This window comes from Dermacentor variabilis, chromosome 6 (genome assembly GCF_050947875.1).
Source record: "Dermacentor variabilis isolate Ectoservices chromosome 6, ASM5094787v1, whole genome shotgun sequence".
NCBI classification, from domain to species: Eukaryota; Metazoa; Arthropoda; class Arachnida; order Ixodida; family Ixodidae; genus Dermacentor; species Dermacentor variabilis.
Window position 1 is genome coordinate 83,206,629 of NC_134573.1, and position 18,298 is coordinate 83,224,926.

General features: G+C 45.6%; 1 protein-coding gene across 2 annotated transcripts in view; it reads right to left on the minus strand.

Annotated features, from left to right (window-relative positions):
- The window catches only part of LOC142584905 (protein MMS22-like), a 170,891-nt gene that overhangs the window by 47,954 nt on the left and 104,639 nt on the right, over positions 1-18,298 (minus strand). For both annotated transcript variants that reach the window (XM_075695241.1, XM_075695242.1), the window contains exons 21-23: positions 15,018-15,094; positions 7,424-7,556; positions 4,811-4,894 (exon numbers count right to left, since the gene is read on the minus strand). In XM_075695241.1, coding sequence (XP_075551356.1) covers positions 4,811-4,894; positions 7,424-7,556; positions 15,018-15,094 — 294 coding nt within the window. The remainder of the gene's footprint in view (positions 1-4,810; positions 4,895-7,423; positions 7,557-15,017; positions 15,095-18,298) is intronic.

Genomic DNA, 18,298 nt, shown 5'->3' on the forward strand with positions numbered 1-18,298 from the left:
GACAACATCATCCAGCTGTTGAAAAGCCTGTGCGCATCTCCTGTAGTCCTGGTGAAGGAAAAGGACGGAACCCTGCGTTTCTGCGTCAATTATCGTCGACTGAACAAGATCACCAAGAAGGACATATACCCTCTCCCACGGATAGACGATGCATTGGATCGGCTCTGTAATGTTAAATACTTCTTGTCGATGGATCTCAAGACTGGCTACTGGCAAATAGAAGTCGACAAGCGGGACTGCGAAAAGACCACCTTCATCATGCCAGATGGCCTCTATGAGTTCAAGGTCATGCCATTCAGACTGTGCTTGGTGCCTGCAACATTCCAGCATGTGATGGACACGGTATTAGCAGGATTCAATTCAGTAGCAGGCTCGTCTTGTTTACATGGATGACGTCGTCGTCTTCGCAGGAAATTTCGACGATCATCTTAGGCAGCTTGCGACAGTAATAGAGGCCATCAAGTCATAAGGGTTCACTCTGAAGCCGGAAAGGTGCCGCTTAGCTTACGACGAGCTTCTGTTCTGGGACCATGTCATCAGCAAATCTGGAGTCCGCCCTGACCTGCAGAAGACAGCTGCCATCGCAAAGTTCCAGCAGCCCATCAACAAGAAGGCAGTGAGCAGATTCCTACTATAGAAACATTGTCAAGAAATTTTCACGCATCGCGGAGCCGCTGACATAGCTAACTAAATGTGATGTCGAGTTCAAGTGGGAAACGCCACAGGCCGACGTATTTCAATAACTCAAACGACGCATGCAGCTGCCACCAATACTTGCGCACTTTGACGAGGATGCCGAAGCAGAAATCCACACTGACGCCAGTAGCCTAGGCCTTGGTGCCATCCTAGTTCACAGAAAAGACGGACTTGAACGTGCGATAGCTTACGCTAGCCGAAAAAGTGGAAGGCAATTATTCTACGACTGAATACCGGAATACAGTGGAACCCCGTTCATACGTTTTTCACCGGACCGGGAAAAAAAAACGTAACAGCCGGGAAAACGCAACAGTGAGGAAAGCTCCGAAAATGAATGAAAAAAAGTGCAGCTTCAACTATAGACAATTTATTTCCACAGAGTGCGCTTAGGACCTAAAAAAAAGTCCAGAATTGTGGCTTGCCGTTTCTTTCGCTCGCTAGAAATCACCACACGTTTCTCAATAGCCTGGAAGGCCGCATTGCTGTCAGCGTCGCTGTGAGGTGCGACGTACCTGCGGAGGAGGTCCAGAGCCGCAACGGCTTTTCGAAAGCTACGATTTGGCAACTCCCCGGCATCATGCGGCTCGTGCATCGCAGTCTGCGACTTCACTCGCGACCGAGATCCCATCGATCTCGGCGATGCTCTGACACTCTGACGTCCCGACAACAACATCCACGGCGACGTAGTCGTCGTATGTGACCGCCATTTTGGCTTTTGGCGAGTTTTGGCCGGGCTTGGCTATGGAGCTGGCTGCAAGAAGCCGCACGCCAATTCGATGGCGGCCTCTCGAACTGGCGTGCGGCTTCTTGCAGCCAGTTCCATAGCCAAGCCCGGCCAAAACTCGTCAAAAGCCAAAATGGCGGTTGGAGCGCGTTGCCTACTTTAGCCCAGGCGGGTTCGGGGGGCTAAGTTGCGACGTATCATGCGGGAACGTTTTCACAGCTACGACGTAACAGCGGGGTTCCTTATACATTGGATCCTATGGAAGCTATGCCGGGACCGGATGAAAACGACGTAGCAGCCGGGAAAACGCAGCAGTGAGGAACGTAACAGCGGGGTTCTACTGTACCTCACTGTCATTTGGGCTACAGCAAAATTCTACCCTTACCTATATGGCAGGCCGTTCAAAGTCGCCAGCGACCATCAAGCATTGTGTTGGCTAGTGAATCTAAAGAACCCTTCAGGACACCTGGCACGGTGGAGCCTCATAGTGCAAGAATGTGATACCACCGTAATCTACAAGTCTGGACGAAAACACTCTGACGCCAATTGCCTGTCCTGCACTCTTGTGGACCCGTCGACCCAAGATGACCAATATGAGGACGCCTTTTTAGGAACACTAAGTGTAGACGACTTTGCCGAGTAGCAGCGAGCCGACCCAGAGCTCAGAAGCCTTACTGAGTATTTGCAAGGCAAGACCGACTTTATCCCAAGGGTATTTAGGCACAGACTGTCTTCATTTCTCTTACAAAACTACGTCCTGGTGAAGAACTTTTCTCCAGCCCACACCAACTACCTTCTCGTTGTGCCCGTAGCACTCCGGTCAGAAGTCCTGCACGCCCTGCACAATGATAAGATAACCAGGCCCCTCGGTTTTTCCCGTACACTCGCGAGAATACAAGAGAAGTACTATTGGCCGCACCTGATCGCCAATGTTGCCCATTACGTGAAGACATGTTGAGACTGACAGTGATGAAAGACACCACCGACAAGGCCGGCAGGATTACTACAGCTGATCGAGCCTACTCACCAACCGTTTCAGCAGATCGGGATGGATTTGTTGGGACCCTTTCTGACGTCAACATCTGGAAACAAGTGGATCGTCGTGGCCACTGACTACCTTACCCACTATGCTGAAACGAAAGCCCTGCCTAAAGTTAGTGCAGCGGAAGTAGCCAAATTTTTCGTCAAGAACATCCTGCTGTGACATGGTGTGTGAGAAGTCCTCATTATTGACAGAGGCATGGCTTTTACAGCTGAGCTTACTCAAGCCATCGATGAGTATAGCCAGACAAGTCACCAGAGCCTACAACCCGCAGATGAATGGCCTAACAGAATGACTGAACAAGACGCTTGTTGACATGTTAGCGTCGTCGTTAACGTGCGTCGACATCAAGCACAGAACATGGGATGCTGTGCTTCTGTTTGTCACATTTGCTTAAAACACGGCAGCGCAAGAAACAATACAGATTCAAGCTGGTTTATAGAATGAATCCTACAACGACTCTAGATGCCATGCTCCCGCATGTCACTGATGAAGAGAATTTCGATGTTGCCATCTATCTCCAGCGCCCTGAAGAAGTCCGACAGCTTGCCCGCCTGCTGATCAAGAACCAGCAAAGGACGGACAGCCGACACTACATCCTTTGACGACGCTACGTCGAGTACCAGCCCGGTGACCATGTTTGTGTTCGGACTCTGACATGTCGACGACGACTCAGCGAGAAACTCTCGTGATGCTATTTTGGATCCTACAAGATCATCCGATTTATTGGCACACTGGACTATGAGGTCACGCCAGACGGCATTTCGCAATCACGGTGGTGCCATGCATGATCTGAAGTGGTCCACGTGGTGCGTCTTAAGCCCTACAACATCTGCTGACGAACTTTGTTATTTTGTTGTTTTTTTACTATGGGTGTTTTTGTTTTGCACATTTGTGTTTGCTTGCAGCATTGGGACGATGCTATTTAAGAGGGGGGTATATACACATGTACTTGTTTATCTTTCACTGGTGATCACTTTTCACCGGCTAAGAACTGCTAAGCATTATCACTCGTCGCAGAACTTGCCTGTATGTATTGGAAGTTTCTGGAATTTGGTTCTATCCATTGTCTGTTGTCACTGAACTTTGTGTAATCTGATTGCATGTATGCATGATGCGAATGGTGTTGAACTTTCCGGAAGACACGTGGGCACCAATGATTACTCTGGAACCTTCGATGACTGATTTATAAAAGTCGACGCGTTTGACCCACTGAACTGTGTTTGCCACTATCGTTGTGCTTTGAGTATAGCATGTTTTTGAGGGCACAGGTTCGCCCAACAAAACAGTAGTTTCACCATTCACAGTTTTGCTGCGTTGTTCACCATCACTACCATGTGACAATATAAACAAATACTCAAGAAAGCAAACATGAGGAAGATAGTCACCACGATAGTTTACTAACTATTAAAGCACCGCACGAGCGATAGGGAATGTGGGTCTGGCTCCCATCTGTGGCAAGTTGTCTTTTTGACTAATTTCATTTCTCTTTGTTATTATATCAGTTAAGAATAAAAATTCAAGGGGCACTTACTTGTCCCCAGGTGCATGAATGCAAAGGCATCGCGACCACATCGCTTCAGCGGCCACATCAGCAGAAGTGTCGTGACATCCTGTGACCAATGGTGTTTGCCACAAGGTATGCACAACGTGAGGTCGAGGGTTCGACCCCCAACAAAGTCCGCAGGGTCGAGTGCCTGCCTTAATTAACTATATCTTAATTAACTGTGCCTTAATTAACACCAAAGGTTGTGCATTCGACTCCCGCCAATGGTCGTGGGTTTGAGTGCCCTAATGGTGTCTTAACGTCACCAACTGCCTCGATTGGTTCACTTGACTTTTTTGGATTATCGTGGTCATGCCAACGCCGAAACTGCAGGATTTTCTGCCTCATAAGCCATATAATGCTTTTGCATTAAAAGTTAATTTCACCTATGCTTTTTCTGGCTTCATTGTCCATTTGCTTGATATGAGTTGCAACAAACAAAATGAAGAAATGAATTGGCATGTCTTCACCCACAGCCTATTTGCCTGTTAAAGTGTGCTAGAAATGGAAAGCAGTCGAGTTAAACCTCAATGTAATGAAATCGATGAAATTGGCAATTTGCTTCATTATGCAGAAATTTCGTCATGTTTAAATTCGACCTCCTATGCAAATAAGTGCAGTCCCCGAAGAATTTTTCTTAAATGGAAGGGGCTGCAAAATTTTCCGAATTATCTGGCAATGGGAACAAATTTGAATGAGCAAAAAATTCATTTTGTTGAATTTGAGAGTTGGCGACAAAAGCTAATGGTTTCAAGCAGTGTTGAAGAGAAGCGAGAGCAAGTGTGGCTTTGGCATAGCTTACCTGGGATGTGTGTGAGGTGAATAGCCAAAATGCTCAAAAAGGCTTGAAAAGTTGGCCTTCACTGGAACCGCCTGTGATGATGGCCTGCAATAAGGGAAAGGTTGCAGCGATTTAGCTATGTGTAGTGCTGTGCACATGTAGCTGTTTCTAATACGCATACAGTGTGGATCCTGGATATATCAAACATGGATACAGTTAAGCCTCAATATAACGAAGAAGCTAAAATCGGCAATTTGCTTCGTCATATCAAAATTTCCTTACATAGAAATTCAACCTTTTATGCAAATAAGTAAAGTCGCCAGTAGACTTTTCTTAAATGGAAGGGGCCGCAAAATTTTCTGAATTGTCAAGCAACCAGAAAAAGCAAATTTCAATTAAAAAAAAACATTTTGTTCAATTTGAGAGTCGGTAACAAAAGATGCGGTTTCATGCAGTGTCAATGATATCTTGACCGGTAGTACGAAGCGGAGCCAGCCGTGATTTTGCGTCTACTCCGCTCCCGCGGCCGACAGATTCACCTGGAGTGGGATGAGACTATCATGAAAAGTGCCAGCAGTAGGAAGCGAATGCTTAGTCTGCCTGTTGCCTCAGCGCAGCTGCGGAACTCGAGATCCCACAACCTTCAGCAATAAATGTGCAGGAAGACAGCGCACGTGTTGCCATGCCATCTTTGCACGCCAACTCTTTGCACAAGTGGTAGATTACCTCTAAAACGGGGCATGCGAGCCGCGCAGAGAGCCATGCATAGCAGTGGCTGCACTAGAAAAGGAGATGCATGCCAACCTGCCCTTCACTCCCTCCCCCTTCACATAGCTTGCGCAAGAAGATGATAACAGTCAAGCACCATCCTTCTCAGCTCACCCTCGCACGCTTTCACTCGCACCCAAAGCATACAGCGCGCGGGGTGTGGTAGGATCTTATTTCACTTTGACTTTATACAGAATATGACGCTGCTCCACTTGGTTTGGTTGTTGCTCGGTGCGCGATTTGAGAGGTGTGCTTGCGAGCAGCCGCTTGTAATTCAACCATTCAACCATCTGCATTCGCGGATATTTCCATTTACTGGCTCGGGATTCCTTCGTTGCGGCAGTGAAATTTCGTTATGTTGAAATTGTGTATTAACACAGTTGGCTATGTTGAGGTTCCAAACACATGGTGTTCTGTGTACAAGAAGTTATAAAAGGTTAAATACTTTGTTATTTTGAGAATTTCATTATATTGAAGTTCGCTGTGTCGAGGTTTAACTGTATATAGAACAAGTGAGTTATGCCAAATTTTTTTTTATTGACTTCGGATTATACGTTTTTCCTCGATTTTCTTTTTTTTTTTTCAGACTCAATTGTAGTTGACAACTACATAATGAGAAGCATCGTGCAAATTGTTACAGCACAAGACGCCTAATGCGCATCGACCAGCTGGCCCAAGCGGCCCAAGATGTGTGTTTTTGTTCTAGCGACTTTCACAAGCCTAGGCACATTTGCACTGCTCGAATTCCACCGGGTCAGTCAGCAGCTTCTTTAGACAAAGCATTCTGGCAGGAAATTCGACATGCCCACTCGGTGAGAAGCGTTGCACCACAAGACATTCACGTTTTCCCGCTGCATAGCGTTATGAGACGGTAGCAGGAAACCAACACGAAATCTATCTGGTGGGTGACGCGAGAATGTGATGCCACCTGAAGAAGTGCTTTGTCATTTTCCTGCTGTGTAGCGTTTAAGACTGGCTACAGGAAACCGAAATAACATCGAGCTGGTGAATGTTGCCACTGAAATTAGATGCTGCAAGAGCATACATAATATGAGGCTCACTTAGCATCACCTGCAGCAGGAAACAGTGGCGCAATTCGCTCATCGCCCATTAAAAGCATGCAGAGGCTTTAAACGGCAATATGCCACATGCCCTGTGAAAACAGACAGGTGAGGGTGCTTGTTGCAATAGGGTCGGTGGCAATAGCTGTGAATGCGAGTATGCAACGTGCGACAACTTGCGAGATTTAATGGTACCAGAAGAGGAAAGTGAGTGCGTGCTGGCATTTCCATGTGACAATGGCGGGCGAGTATTTCAGGGAGGTTGCCATGGTTGCAATGTACTGCCCTCACCCACGTATGCTTCACGTCTTTTCTTGTTCACATGGAATCTAGCTGCCAGAAAACGTATCACACTATTGCAGTTTTGTGATGTACTGCATCTTGGTGCCAAAACATTGTGTTCTCCGGGAACATATTAACCATTAAAACAATGCATAACTGTACTGGATTGTTTTTCATGTTCTCAATTGCAGGTGCCAGGAAATCGTAAAAAACGGGATCACATCAACAAGTTTCTTCTCTATAGTATGCTAAAGTGCAATGCCAGGAAGGATTATAAAAGAGAGTGTAAGGTACCAGCATTGCTGCTATCTATGGAGCAATCAGTCTCTGCCAAGAATAAAAACAGAGAGCTGCTTTCAAAGTAGGTGAAGAGTGTGGGATCCTGTTTGAGTTGCTGGAAGTTCGCCTCAACAGAAGTGCATACAATCTATAAACAACTATCAGCACATTCAGCCGGTTGCAAGGAAAGCTAGATAAGAAAAGCATGAGTCACTTCTACAAAGCTATGCAACAAGGGGCTCACAGGTCAAGTGTTAGAAGTGTGAGGTTCACGGCCAGGTCAGTGAAGCAGGTGGCTGGCGATGCAGCCTGGACAGGTAGCGCCAGCGCCTTGTGCAGAAACTGCAGCGTACTTTTGAAGATGGCTTCACTGAAGCCTGCATAGAAATGAAGGCACTTGGAGATTGCAACACGCCAACAGAGGGTGGCAGCTTTCTTATGTCTAGTAAGGCTCGGCAACCATAATGACGAGCGTACTTGCACCCAGCAATAGCAACAAGCATACAAACACATGTACCATCAACATAAATTGAAATTCAAACAAACAAATAGACAAAAAAGCAGACCATGCCCCTGCTACACTAATTACAAGGTAATGAGATGCGCAAGCACTCTGCAGCCGATTTCTCAGCATGGTGCCGTTCCAAGTGCATGTCTTGGAGCCCAAATTAGGTCACTTTTAGAGATGCAGGCATACCTGGAAACTCAAGGACACATTTCGATGGTTTTCAATTTAGTTGCTTTCGCATTTATGTTGACAGTACATGTACATGTTTCATTAGTGTATGTGCTCATTTACATGCATACTTGGATAGGGTACCCGCCGTGGTTGCTCAGTGGCTATGGTGTTGGGCTGCTGAGCACGAGGTCGCGGGATCGAATCCCGGCCACGGCGGCCGCATTTCGATGGGGGCGAAATGCGAAAACACCCGTGTGCTCAGATTTAGGTGCACGTTAAAGAACCCCAGGTGGTCAAAATTTCCGGAGTCCTCCACTACGGCGTGCCTCATAATCAGAAAGTGGTTTTGGCACGTAAAACCCCAAATATTATTATTATTATTGGATAGGGTGACAGGCAAGCAATAAGTATTTACTTCGATGACAGTCAGAATTATTAACTTTTTTTAAATGCCAATAAGCTTAACTGCAATCACGGCACCATGACCTACCCTAAAGAAGCATGCTTAAATTAAACATCACGACACAATAACCCTGCAGACTTTTGTGACCTAGCATAATCACAACCCAATTTCTAGTGAAGCTGTCTCTTTCATGCAGTTGGAATATTGTTTCAGCTGCCAGTAATTATATCACACACTTTAAAATGCTGCTTCAATATGACTGGCCCATTTGAAACCTTGCCCGATTTCAACATATTCAGCAACGTAAAGCATTTTTACAAATGCAGTAATTCATCCACATGCATTTTAATTGTTAAAAAGTTGGCCACAGTGTTTCCTCCATTTTTACAAAATGTGATCCTGTTGGTACGTACGGATCCCCGAAGAGCATCAGGTTAACTTATGTGTAGTTACTAAGGCACAGTTATATTGGTCTGGACAGCCTGTAAACTTAATGTGCTGCAAAGGCTGTAAATTGTCCACATGATCCGAACTTCATTTACTCAAAACACACAACCTGCCACTAATTTTAAACAAATATAAACAAAGTGACCTTGATTGTTCATCAAGGACACTAGGGAAACCTACTATGAACCTCAGATAACACAAAAAAGAGAAAGAAAAGGAGTGTTCAGTAATTATTTGCAATGCCTATAACCAAGTCCGAAACAGTAAAGTTTTTTCACACATTGCACTCGACGTGACCCTCCTATACAGGAAACATAAATTAGGTGTAAAATACAGTTATTTTGGTTATCAATAAGTATAGCTGATTACGCCAGTATGAAACATTTGAGCCCTAGCTTAATATTTTTGCAAGGGTAGTATTTTGCGACATGTATTGAACTTCGCGTGCACCTTTACCATAGCCTTCCCCGCATTATTGCTAAATGTATTCTTGGTGAAAGTTGTAGTTCTGCAAGTGAAAAGAGCTGAATTCTGTGCACCCAAAGAACACTGATAACATTCTTTGCATACATTAATTATAGCAAAAGGCCAATAAAGCACCCACTTCGTACTTAGCCAACACATCACTCGTTATTACGGCCCTTAATTTCACCAAGCAAACACAACGTGCATCGTTTAATTCACTGAGGACACCGTGCAAATGTTGGATAATGCATGGAAATACCGAATTAAAGAATTACTTGTAACATAGGGCGTGCGAATATTTGGATATTACCAAATCAAATCGAATTGTGAATGTCTGAATAATTCGATTTGCAAATCAAATATCTACTATTAGATTTTTTGAATATTCAATGGTATTCAGCGTACACTCCATTCCATACATAGTCAATGCTGTGGAAGCTACACAAGCTGTTCGGTCAAGAAAAGTTACCACTCTGTGTGTTCCGTCCATGTTTTGCTGTATGCCAACCAACGTTTGCTAGCGCGAGCACACGTGAGGGTCCTTGTGTCAGGTTGCAAATAAAAAAACCCGAAAAGAGCAACCAAAATAAATATGATCTAAAACAACGCATTAGCAGCCGAATACCACAGTGTGTGTTTGTTATTAAGGATTAACACTTGTTTCATTAGATTACTGAGCTCATATAAAAAACAGCTGCGAACAATTGCGGTAAAAAAAAAAAAAAAAACTATATACCAGTGTGAACGAAGCTACTGCAAGAAGTCTCTCTAGCCTCCACAGCGTTGACTATGTATGGAACGGAGTATAGAGACCTGTGCAGCGGCACATGTTGTGTGTACCGCAGAGCCTCTCATGCTTGACGCTGCAGCTGGGCCACCCCAGCTGACGCAGTACCGAATTTTGTCACTGCAAGCGCTCCCCAACGCAGGCCATGTGCAGGGATTGCACACACAAAGTGCCTGAATGCTGCAGTTTGCAGAATGGTGCCACGTCAGCCAGAGCCGAGAGAATTATTGAGCACTCTTCCAGCCCCTCGGCTTGCCCTGTTGATCTGGTCAAAAAGAAGGATAACAGCTGGTGATAATGTGCGGACTATGGTCACCTAAACAACATCACCAAGATGTCTACCCACTTACGCGCATTGATGACCCTCTGGATTGTCTTCACGGTACGACTTATTTTTCATCAATAGACCTTTGCTGTGGATGTTGGCAAATTGCCAATGATGAACTGGACCACGAGAAGACCGCATTCGTCACACCCTATGACCTATATCGGTTCAGGGTAATGCCTTTTGGCTCGTGCAATGCGTCTGCGAGCTTTGAATGGATGATGGACATGCTCTTGCATGGCTTTAAATGGCCCATTTGTTTGTGCTACTTGACAATGAAATACCTGATAACGACAGGTATTTCATCTGCAACTTTTGTAACCCATCTTGAACGACTTTCGTCTATTCTTTCTGTTTACTGCACCGCGCACCTGCGGCTCAATTTGCCTGAGTGCCACTTCGGTCACTGCCAGATAACCATCCTCGGCCATCTTGTCAACTCATTGGGGTTGAGCGTTCTTCCCGACTCCACTTCAGTTAGTAGGGTGCAGAATTTCTTCCTGCCAACCTGTGCCAAAGATGTTTGAAGCTTTATTGGCCTATGATCTTACTTCTGCTGGCTTGTGATAAATCTCACGTATGTTGCCTGTCCTCTGACTAACTTTGTCAAGAGAGAGAGCGAGAGAGAAATAACTTTATTTAGTCGCCTGCAGAACGACACAACTAAATGGCGCCGCAACGCGGGCCTCAGCGGGAGGTCAAGAAAGACATTCCTTTCTGCTGGGGCTCTTAACAAGCAACTGCTTTCTCGGACCTCATCACGCTACTCACAATGACTCCAGTTCTCACACATTTCGGTGCTCCTACTCCCACAGAAATTCACACTGATATCGGTGGTAACAGAATAGGCGCAATTTCTGCCCAGCACCAATGTAGGCATGACCGCGCTATAGACCTCAGACTCTGACCAGGCGGCGCTGCGGAAAAAGCCGTCACCAGCACCCCCATCGGAGCCTTGGCGCGAACTGAGTAGTGCAAGGAGAGCTGTCCGCAAGCGAAGGTGCATAGGCCACAATGTACCCCTCTCTTTCGTTTGTGTTGAGGCACGGTTTCCTAAAAATCAAGGTCCTGGAAAGCTTCTTCCGCCCATCCATGCTTTGGAAAGGAAGCTCAGCAGGGCGAAGTACATGTACAATATGAAATAAAGTCTCAAGTGTTATTTCGGCGTGCTGCAACTCGCAAGTACAGAGAGCATCAGGTTTGTCTGTATGCATATCAACATAAAAATCTAAGCATTTCAAATTGGTTCATATTGAATATGTCCTGAACGCAAGACTTAAGTATCTCCAATATTTTTATGTATTTTATCGTAATGTTTTGTCTCGCAATTATTTAGAGAGAGAATCCTTTCATAACTTTTTCCAGGGCAGCAAACAGAAAACGTTTTCCAAGGCAGCAAACAGTGTGAGATCATAACGAAAGAAGCTTCCTACAGTGCCTACGCGCTGCACCTTTCCTTCTCGCAGGAGCTACAGCATCGCTCATACCTTAATTTGAACTTTTCACAGACGCTTCGAGCAACAAGCGCGCACAAATAAATGTAAATACACGCGCCATTTTTTTTTTCTTTACACACGTGTGTTACTTCACAATTACTCGTCCAGTGCTCCTACAGCAACTTCATTGCTCCCATTTGAAAAACGCAGCCGAGCAGGACATACAAAATACCGAAAGTAGAAATGAGCTCGCGGTACAACGATGTTCTAGAACAGGATTTTGAATTCATAAACGAACCAAAATGCTTGGTTAAGCTGACCTGCCAAATCTCTCCGTTCCACTTGTTGAGTCAAGCGGAGGCGGACGTCTGTTAAAAGGTGGAGATATCGATGGCACATAAGCAGGATGGTTTTTTCTGTTACCAACGAAGTGGCGGCTGCAAATTCTTGAGTTTTCGCTTGGTTACCACGGTCGTCTGTCAGGGCTACGCAACACAATTACAGAAGAACAAAATTGTCGCACTTTCTCATGCGAGCCGATGTGTTGTGGGGAATGCAAGTAATCCAATTACCCAACAGGTTGAACGGCCCGTATCCAGCGCTCTCGCCTTTCCCCTTCACACGATCGCGATGGAAATCGGTAAAACTGAACGTTGTTATTCCGTCCTCCACATTCATGGCAATTTACCACACAACAGTAGCGTCGATTGCGGCCTTTCTTCGTAGCGCGCGGAGCTATCGCGGTTGCCGTTGTTTCCGTCATCAGTCTGAAAAGTGAGCCAGCAAGCGCCTTATGGCAGTTCAGCGGCGCGTCCGACTAGCGAAGAAATTCATAGCTCTCTGTCTGGGTGTTAAATGCGCAAAACACTCGCAATATGGACCAAAATCTAGTTAAATTGTTGTTTCGCCGTCGCTAGCTGCATAGGCAACTTAGCAAGGGAGTTGGGCTTCGCACTACTCAATTACTGCCTCTTCGCACCGGCAGGTGGCGATACGCGTCTTGCAAAACTCCAGAGTCTGACGTCCATCGCCTTCGCCAGCCACCTTCTCTCCGCGTTTGAGCATACAGTACGTAATTACTTGATTACTGAGTGCGACTGTCTCGCACTCATTTGGGCAGTGGGCAAGTTTTAACCCTACTTATATTGTCCGCTGCTTACAGTTACCACTGATAATCACGTGCTTTGTTGACTTTCTTCGCTCAAGGATCCCACCGGTTGTGTTGGTTGCAGAGCCCTACACCTTTAAAAATACATGCGCACAGTGGTCTACAGCTTGGATCGTTTACATCAGGACACCGACTGCCTGTCGCGTAATCTCATCGATACACTGGACGTTTTAGTGGATGCTACATCGATCAGCGTTCTCGTGCTCTCTGCCTTGAGAGATACTGGTGCTGAACAACGGTGCAATGAATCATTACGGCAGCTGATCCAACACCTTTCTGACCCATCGGAACCCTTTGCACGTTCGTGCCCCAGAATGAAATCCTGTATCGCCAAAACATGCACGCCAACAGGCCCGAGCTGGTAACGTTCATTCCATCTCATCTTCAACAGACTGTACCCCAACAACTGCACGACTTTCCCACCGTTGGGCACCTCGGCATCTCTCGGAAGTATGACCACATTTGGCACCATTTTTTCCGGCCTCGTCTCAACTGCTCTGTCCGTCGATATGTCAGCGCATGCGAGTTGTGTCAACACTGGACAAAATGTGGCATGGAGCACGTGACATAGATCCTGCGTGCTTTAACGGCATTGGCTGTGGGTTGTGCTGCAGCATGTTGTTTGGCTGCATTGTGCTTTGGGGCATGTTTTGCTGGTGACAATGGCGAAGCACCTGACTGCATATACTGCAGCCTTGAGGCTTAAGGTGAACACATAGCAGAACATGATAAACATACAGCCAGATAGAAGTTGAAGTGGGGAAAAAAATCTTTGCATTGCTGATGTACCAACAAAAAAGACACACACACATAAAAAACCACACACACATTAAAAAAAACATACAGTGAATCTTGATATAACGAACCTCAAGGGAGTGTGGACTTTTTTTTCAATTCAGGAAGTCGTTACAGTGAAAGCCGCAAAATTAACCATTCTGCCCATTAGCTGATCAGTTGTCATCGTATGAGCTATATACAAAAAAATCTCTGTTAACTCTCGGCCCACGCTGTTGCTATTTTCCGTAGATCCCACTGTCATGCACCACCCAAGCACCGTATGGTAAGAGTGACGTGCACATAAGAGACATTGATGCCCAGAAAACCACCAACAAAGAGGAAGCTCCATGTTGCCTCCAAAGGGCAATGTTTCTCTTTGTTTGCTTGCTTTTCACATTTGTTGCCATGGAAACCGCAAGTGTCTTGCTTGAGGCGGACACCTGAACTATTCCAAAGTGAAAGTGTGCGTAAACCACAGCACCCGAAAAGCGCTACCACGTGGCATCCCCGCAAGCACGGAGGTTACATTTCACTGCATGCGTGACTAGTAAGGCAGCAGAAAGAAACGCGAAAGAAAGAGGCATGCACAAAAAGAACGTCAAAAGAAGGAAGAGACGCGCCTTAGTTGCTAGGCGACACTTGTCTGGGCGGAGCATGTGCTAGCAAAAGCCAATGCGTCGTCGCCTCTGCAATAAAGCAACAACAACAACAACAACAACAACAACAACAACAACAACAACAACAACAACAACAACAACAACAACAACAACAACAGTAATAATAATAAGAAGAAAATAGACGTTCTCCTGCATTTTTCTCCTCCGGCACCATCTTAAGTTTTCTGTACCAATGCGCCACGGTGTCTGCTCTCTGCGCCTTTTCGTCTGCTAGCCTACTGTTCCGGCTGCCGTAAAGCATACACGGACATCTAAGAATCCCCAGATTTCAGAATATCAACTAGAACCATCTTCCTGCCTACCTTACTGCCATTCTGAACACATCAAATTTCAAGACTGCTATTTACCACGCCAACTGTTACATTGCGGGTGTTATTGTGCGGCATTTTTTGTTTGTTTTATTTCACCACTCCTTACGGCCACCTTACAGCTATCACAATTCATTTTTCCCCACAGTCTGACACCAATAAGCGCTTAAGCAATAACAAATTTACTTCTAGTAATAAGACAGAGTCAGTTAAAAGAAATAATATGCATTGAAACCGACCCCACCGATATGTTGTCCTTCACAGAACGGCAAGCAGGTCCCCTATTCACAGATACTGCACATCAATACCATGTATTACAAAGACTATGAATATCTCAACAAGGAATATGCCAAGCAGATTTCGCACCCTTGTGCTGTGCCAGCAGTTTTCTGTCACCATCAGTTCTTTCAAGGTTCCGAGAAAGAGCCCGCTTGTGGACCATCCTGCAGACATCGGGAGACAAGAAGTCAAAAGATGTTAAACAATGTTTTTTTGTAGAATTGGACAGCGAGACAAAAACAAAAAGTGTGGCTGCTCATCATCTGCCTGGATTTTTCAATAACTTGCTTTTAAGACTTGTCACTCTGGCCTGTCTCTAAGATTACCTTATTGGCATAGCAACCTTTTGTACAGCTCAAAACCAAGAGAAAAATAGCTTCTGCTGTTAAAGGGATACTAAAGAAAAAAAAAGTATTTGAGCTGTAATGTTAAATTACCCACCTAAAATACCAAGAACGTAAATTTTACCACTGAGAGGAGGCCCGATAAACTAGGAAATATGCAAAAACCAAAGACAGGAGGTGGCGCCGCCTTGAAGTTCCCACAAGTCGTCCATATACATCTGTCCCCGGACTGGTATGTGTGTGAGGACGACACTGTGCTACTAGCAGACAATGCAAGAGATTTACAAAAACTTGCAAATATGTGTGGCAAGGCAGCGACAAATTTAGGCCTTAAGTTTAGCACAGAGAAATTGGCAATTATGATCTGTAATGACGAGACAAGTAATTATGTAATGTAAAATCCGGAGACCACTCAGCACATTTTAATGGAATGCGAAGGGATTAAACCCAGTGAGACCTGTAGGTAACATGCACCTTCCAGAGGCACTTGGACTTAAAGTGGATGGAAACATCAACCAGTTAGCAGTCGAGGTAAGCAAGAGACAGTTAAAGTATTGGTGGAAAAAAGGGAAGAGATCAATACAACTGGATCTGTTACAGGCATAGGCAGCGGTAAAAGGTAGATAGAGACGTTTTGAGTAAGATAAGAAAGATTAAGGAGATGGATACAAAAATGGAACTCAAGCAGGCTAGTGGACAATCTGTCACAGCTGATTTGTGACCGCCCCATTTTAAAGGGGTGCCAATAAATAATAATGATGATGATCATCATCTGGCACCAGCGCGCTACGGTGTCAGATTTCAACGGTGTCTGCTCGGGCCTAGTTACAATAAAGGAAAATGTTAAGTGAAGCTAAACTGAAAGATTAAGCTAATGTAAGAATGAATGCATCATTTGTAGCAAGAACATAGCTTCTGTAAGTGAGAAAATGATCAAAATGAGAAACCAAAGTCGCGCCACCTGTTGGGGAGAATGGTACCTCTTTCGTATGACGTAGGGAGTGACACCAAAGCACCCGCGACGAATGGCTCATACTACTCGTACCAGTGCGTAAGCCATATAGATAGCTGTCGCTAGTCGCACTTTCCGAATCGCTGCACTGTAGTGGATCCAGTCAAATGTGGTTGGCCACGTCTAATTCGGCGGCGACTACAGCAAGCAGGAAATAAGTCGCCGCTTGACGAGGAAAACGAGGAGTACGGTGATGGCGAGGACATCGCAAAGCACGTGTAGGCGTAGCACACGAACTACCAACACGAAGCTCGTGCGCCGGCGAGCGTGCTCGTGTGGCACGTCACAGTTTTGTGCGATCACGTGTCCAGCTGCATTTACATTCGTTCATTGGCCCATCTTGTTGCTCTCTCAAACTGAAACTTAGACTGGTCGCTACAAACAAGACTCCAAATAATTACCTGTCGTGCTCTGAAGCCAATGATGTTTGGTGCTGCGATTACTGGGTCATTAGCTACTTTTTGCAGCAGAAAAAAACAAGGTAGAAAATTTTTGTGTCAGTACCCCTTTAAAAGGGATTATTGCTGTGGAGGCAGAACCTCAGCTCACGAAATGACTGGCAAGTAGCTTGCAGCAAACCAACAAGGCACTCTGTTAATCAAAAAACAACATAATGTAGATAAGAAAAGAATGTGTACACAGGCTTACAACTTAACAGGCGAGCGCTAACCAGTGCTAAGGACCTACTGTGCGGCGGCAGCCCAGTAGCCTGGCTAGACAAGTGATGATGGGATGTGTTCAAAGCAACTGTGGGGTGTAGCTCATGAGGCAACATCTGAGGTGAATCCCGGTCACCCCCCGGGCGAAGGTTAGTGGTACATTTGACTGGTTAATGCTGTCCTCCAAGTCATTTTTCGGCAGTGAAGTGCCCTCTCAAGTTGGAGTCACAAAAAGGCAGCCTGTGCCGAATGGTCAACTGTTCCCAGAGCAATTACAAAAGCCACAAAACAGGCATTCTGTTAGATATCAGTTGTGGTCCCAACTTAAAGGTGAGAGTGCATCCAAGATGTAGTGTGGCACTCTGAAGGAACTAGCCAAATGTGTTTTTCGGTACACTTGGTTTTGACCAGTCAAATGTAAAGCACAACACTAGAGCGCTCAAGAGTACCCAAAAAACAATGAGTTAAATGTACCACAGGATTCCAAGGAGCCAAGAGAAGGCCTGGTTGTGACAATGAGAATGGTGGAGGGTTGCTCTGGCCCAGTTGAGGTCTGGAAGCAGGGATATCAAGTCCAATGGTTTTACCACCAACCCTGCTACATAAGGTTTCCCTCCTCCAGCATGCCTTGGAACACTGCATCATCCTGTGCCTAGGATAATGTAGTGAACACACCTCTGGAATGTTGCCCTGGCCCAGTAAGTAGGAGGCACTGAGCGTGGATCTAATGCCTGACGGCTTCGCTCCTGAACTTGGAGCAGTGGAAAATGCCTTCCTTCCACCCAGCTTTTCCTCTTGCCTGTCTTCATTCCAAACCTCTTTTTTTCCTTCTTCATTTCACTTTTTCCCCAGTGCTTCTGTAGAACTTTCTTTTTAGCAGAACTCTTGCCTTTATTTTGTTTTGCATTGAAAAGCAGTACTAGGAGACAGGACAAGATAGGAAGGAGCACACAGGTACACAGTGCAATGTCTGTGCTCCTTCCTATCTTGTCCAGTCTTCGAGCACTGCTTTTGGCTGATCATCCACTAACCAGTCTCACCAGTCTCACCAGTCTCACCAGTCAATTCACCACCAGTCTCACCAGTCAATTTTTGCTTTCCAGTCTCATGCTGCAGCCCAACATCTTCATTTCTGACGGATTTATTTCAAGAGTCATGCCACAATTACATGTTGCAGTCTCCTACTTTACATGACCAACACATGCAGCGCATACTGCACTTGCGCACTTTACTGGTCCAAAGGTGGCATAGCATGTATAGCCACAGTGTAGTACTAACTCTATAGTAGTACAGTTAAGACACTCCACAACAAACTTGCAAAAAGTAGCACACCAGTCACAGACATTCCCTGCA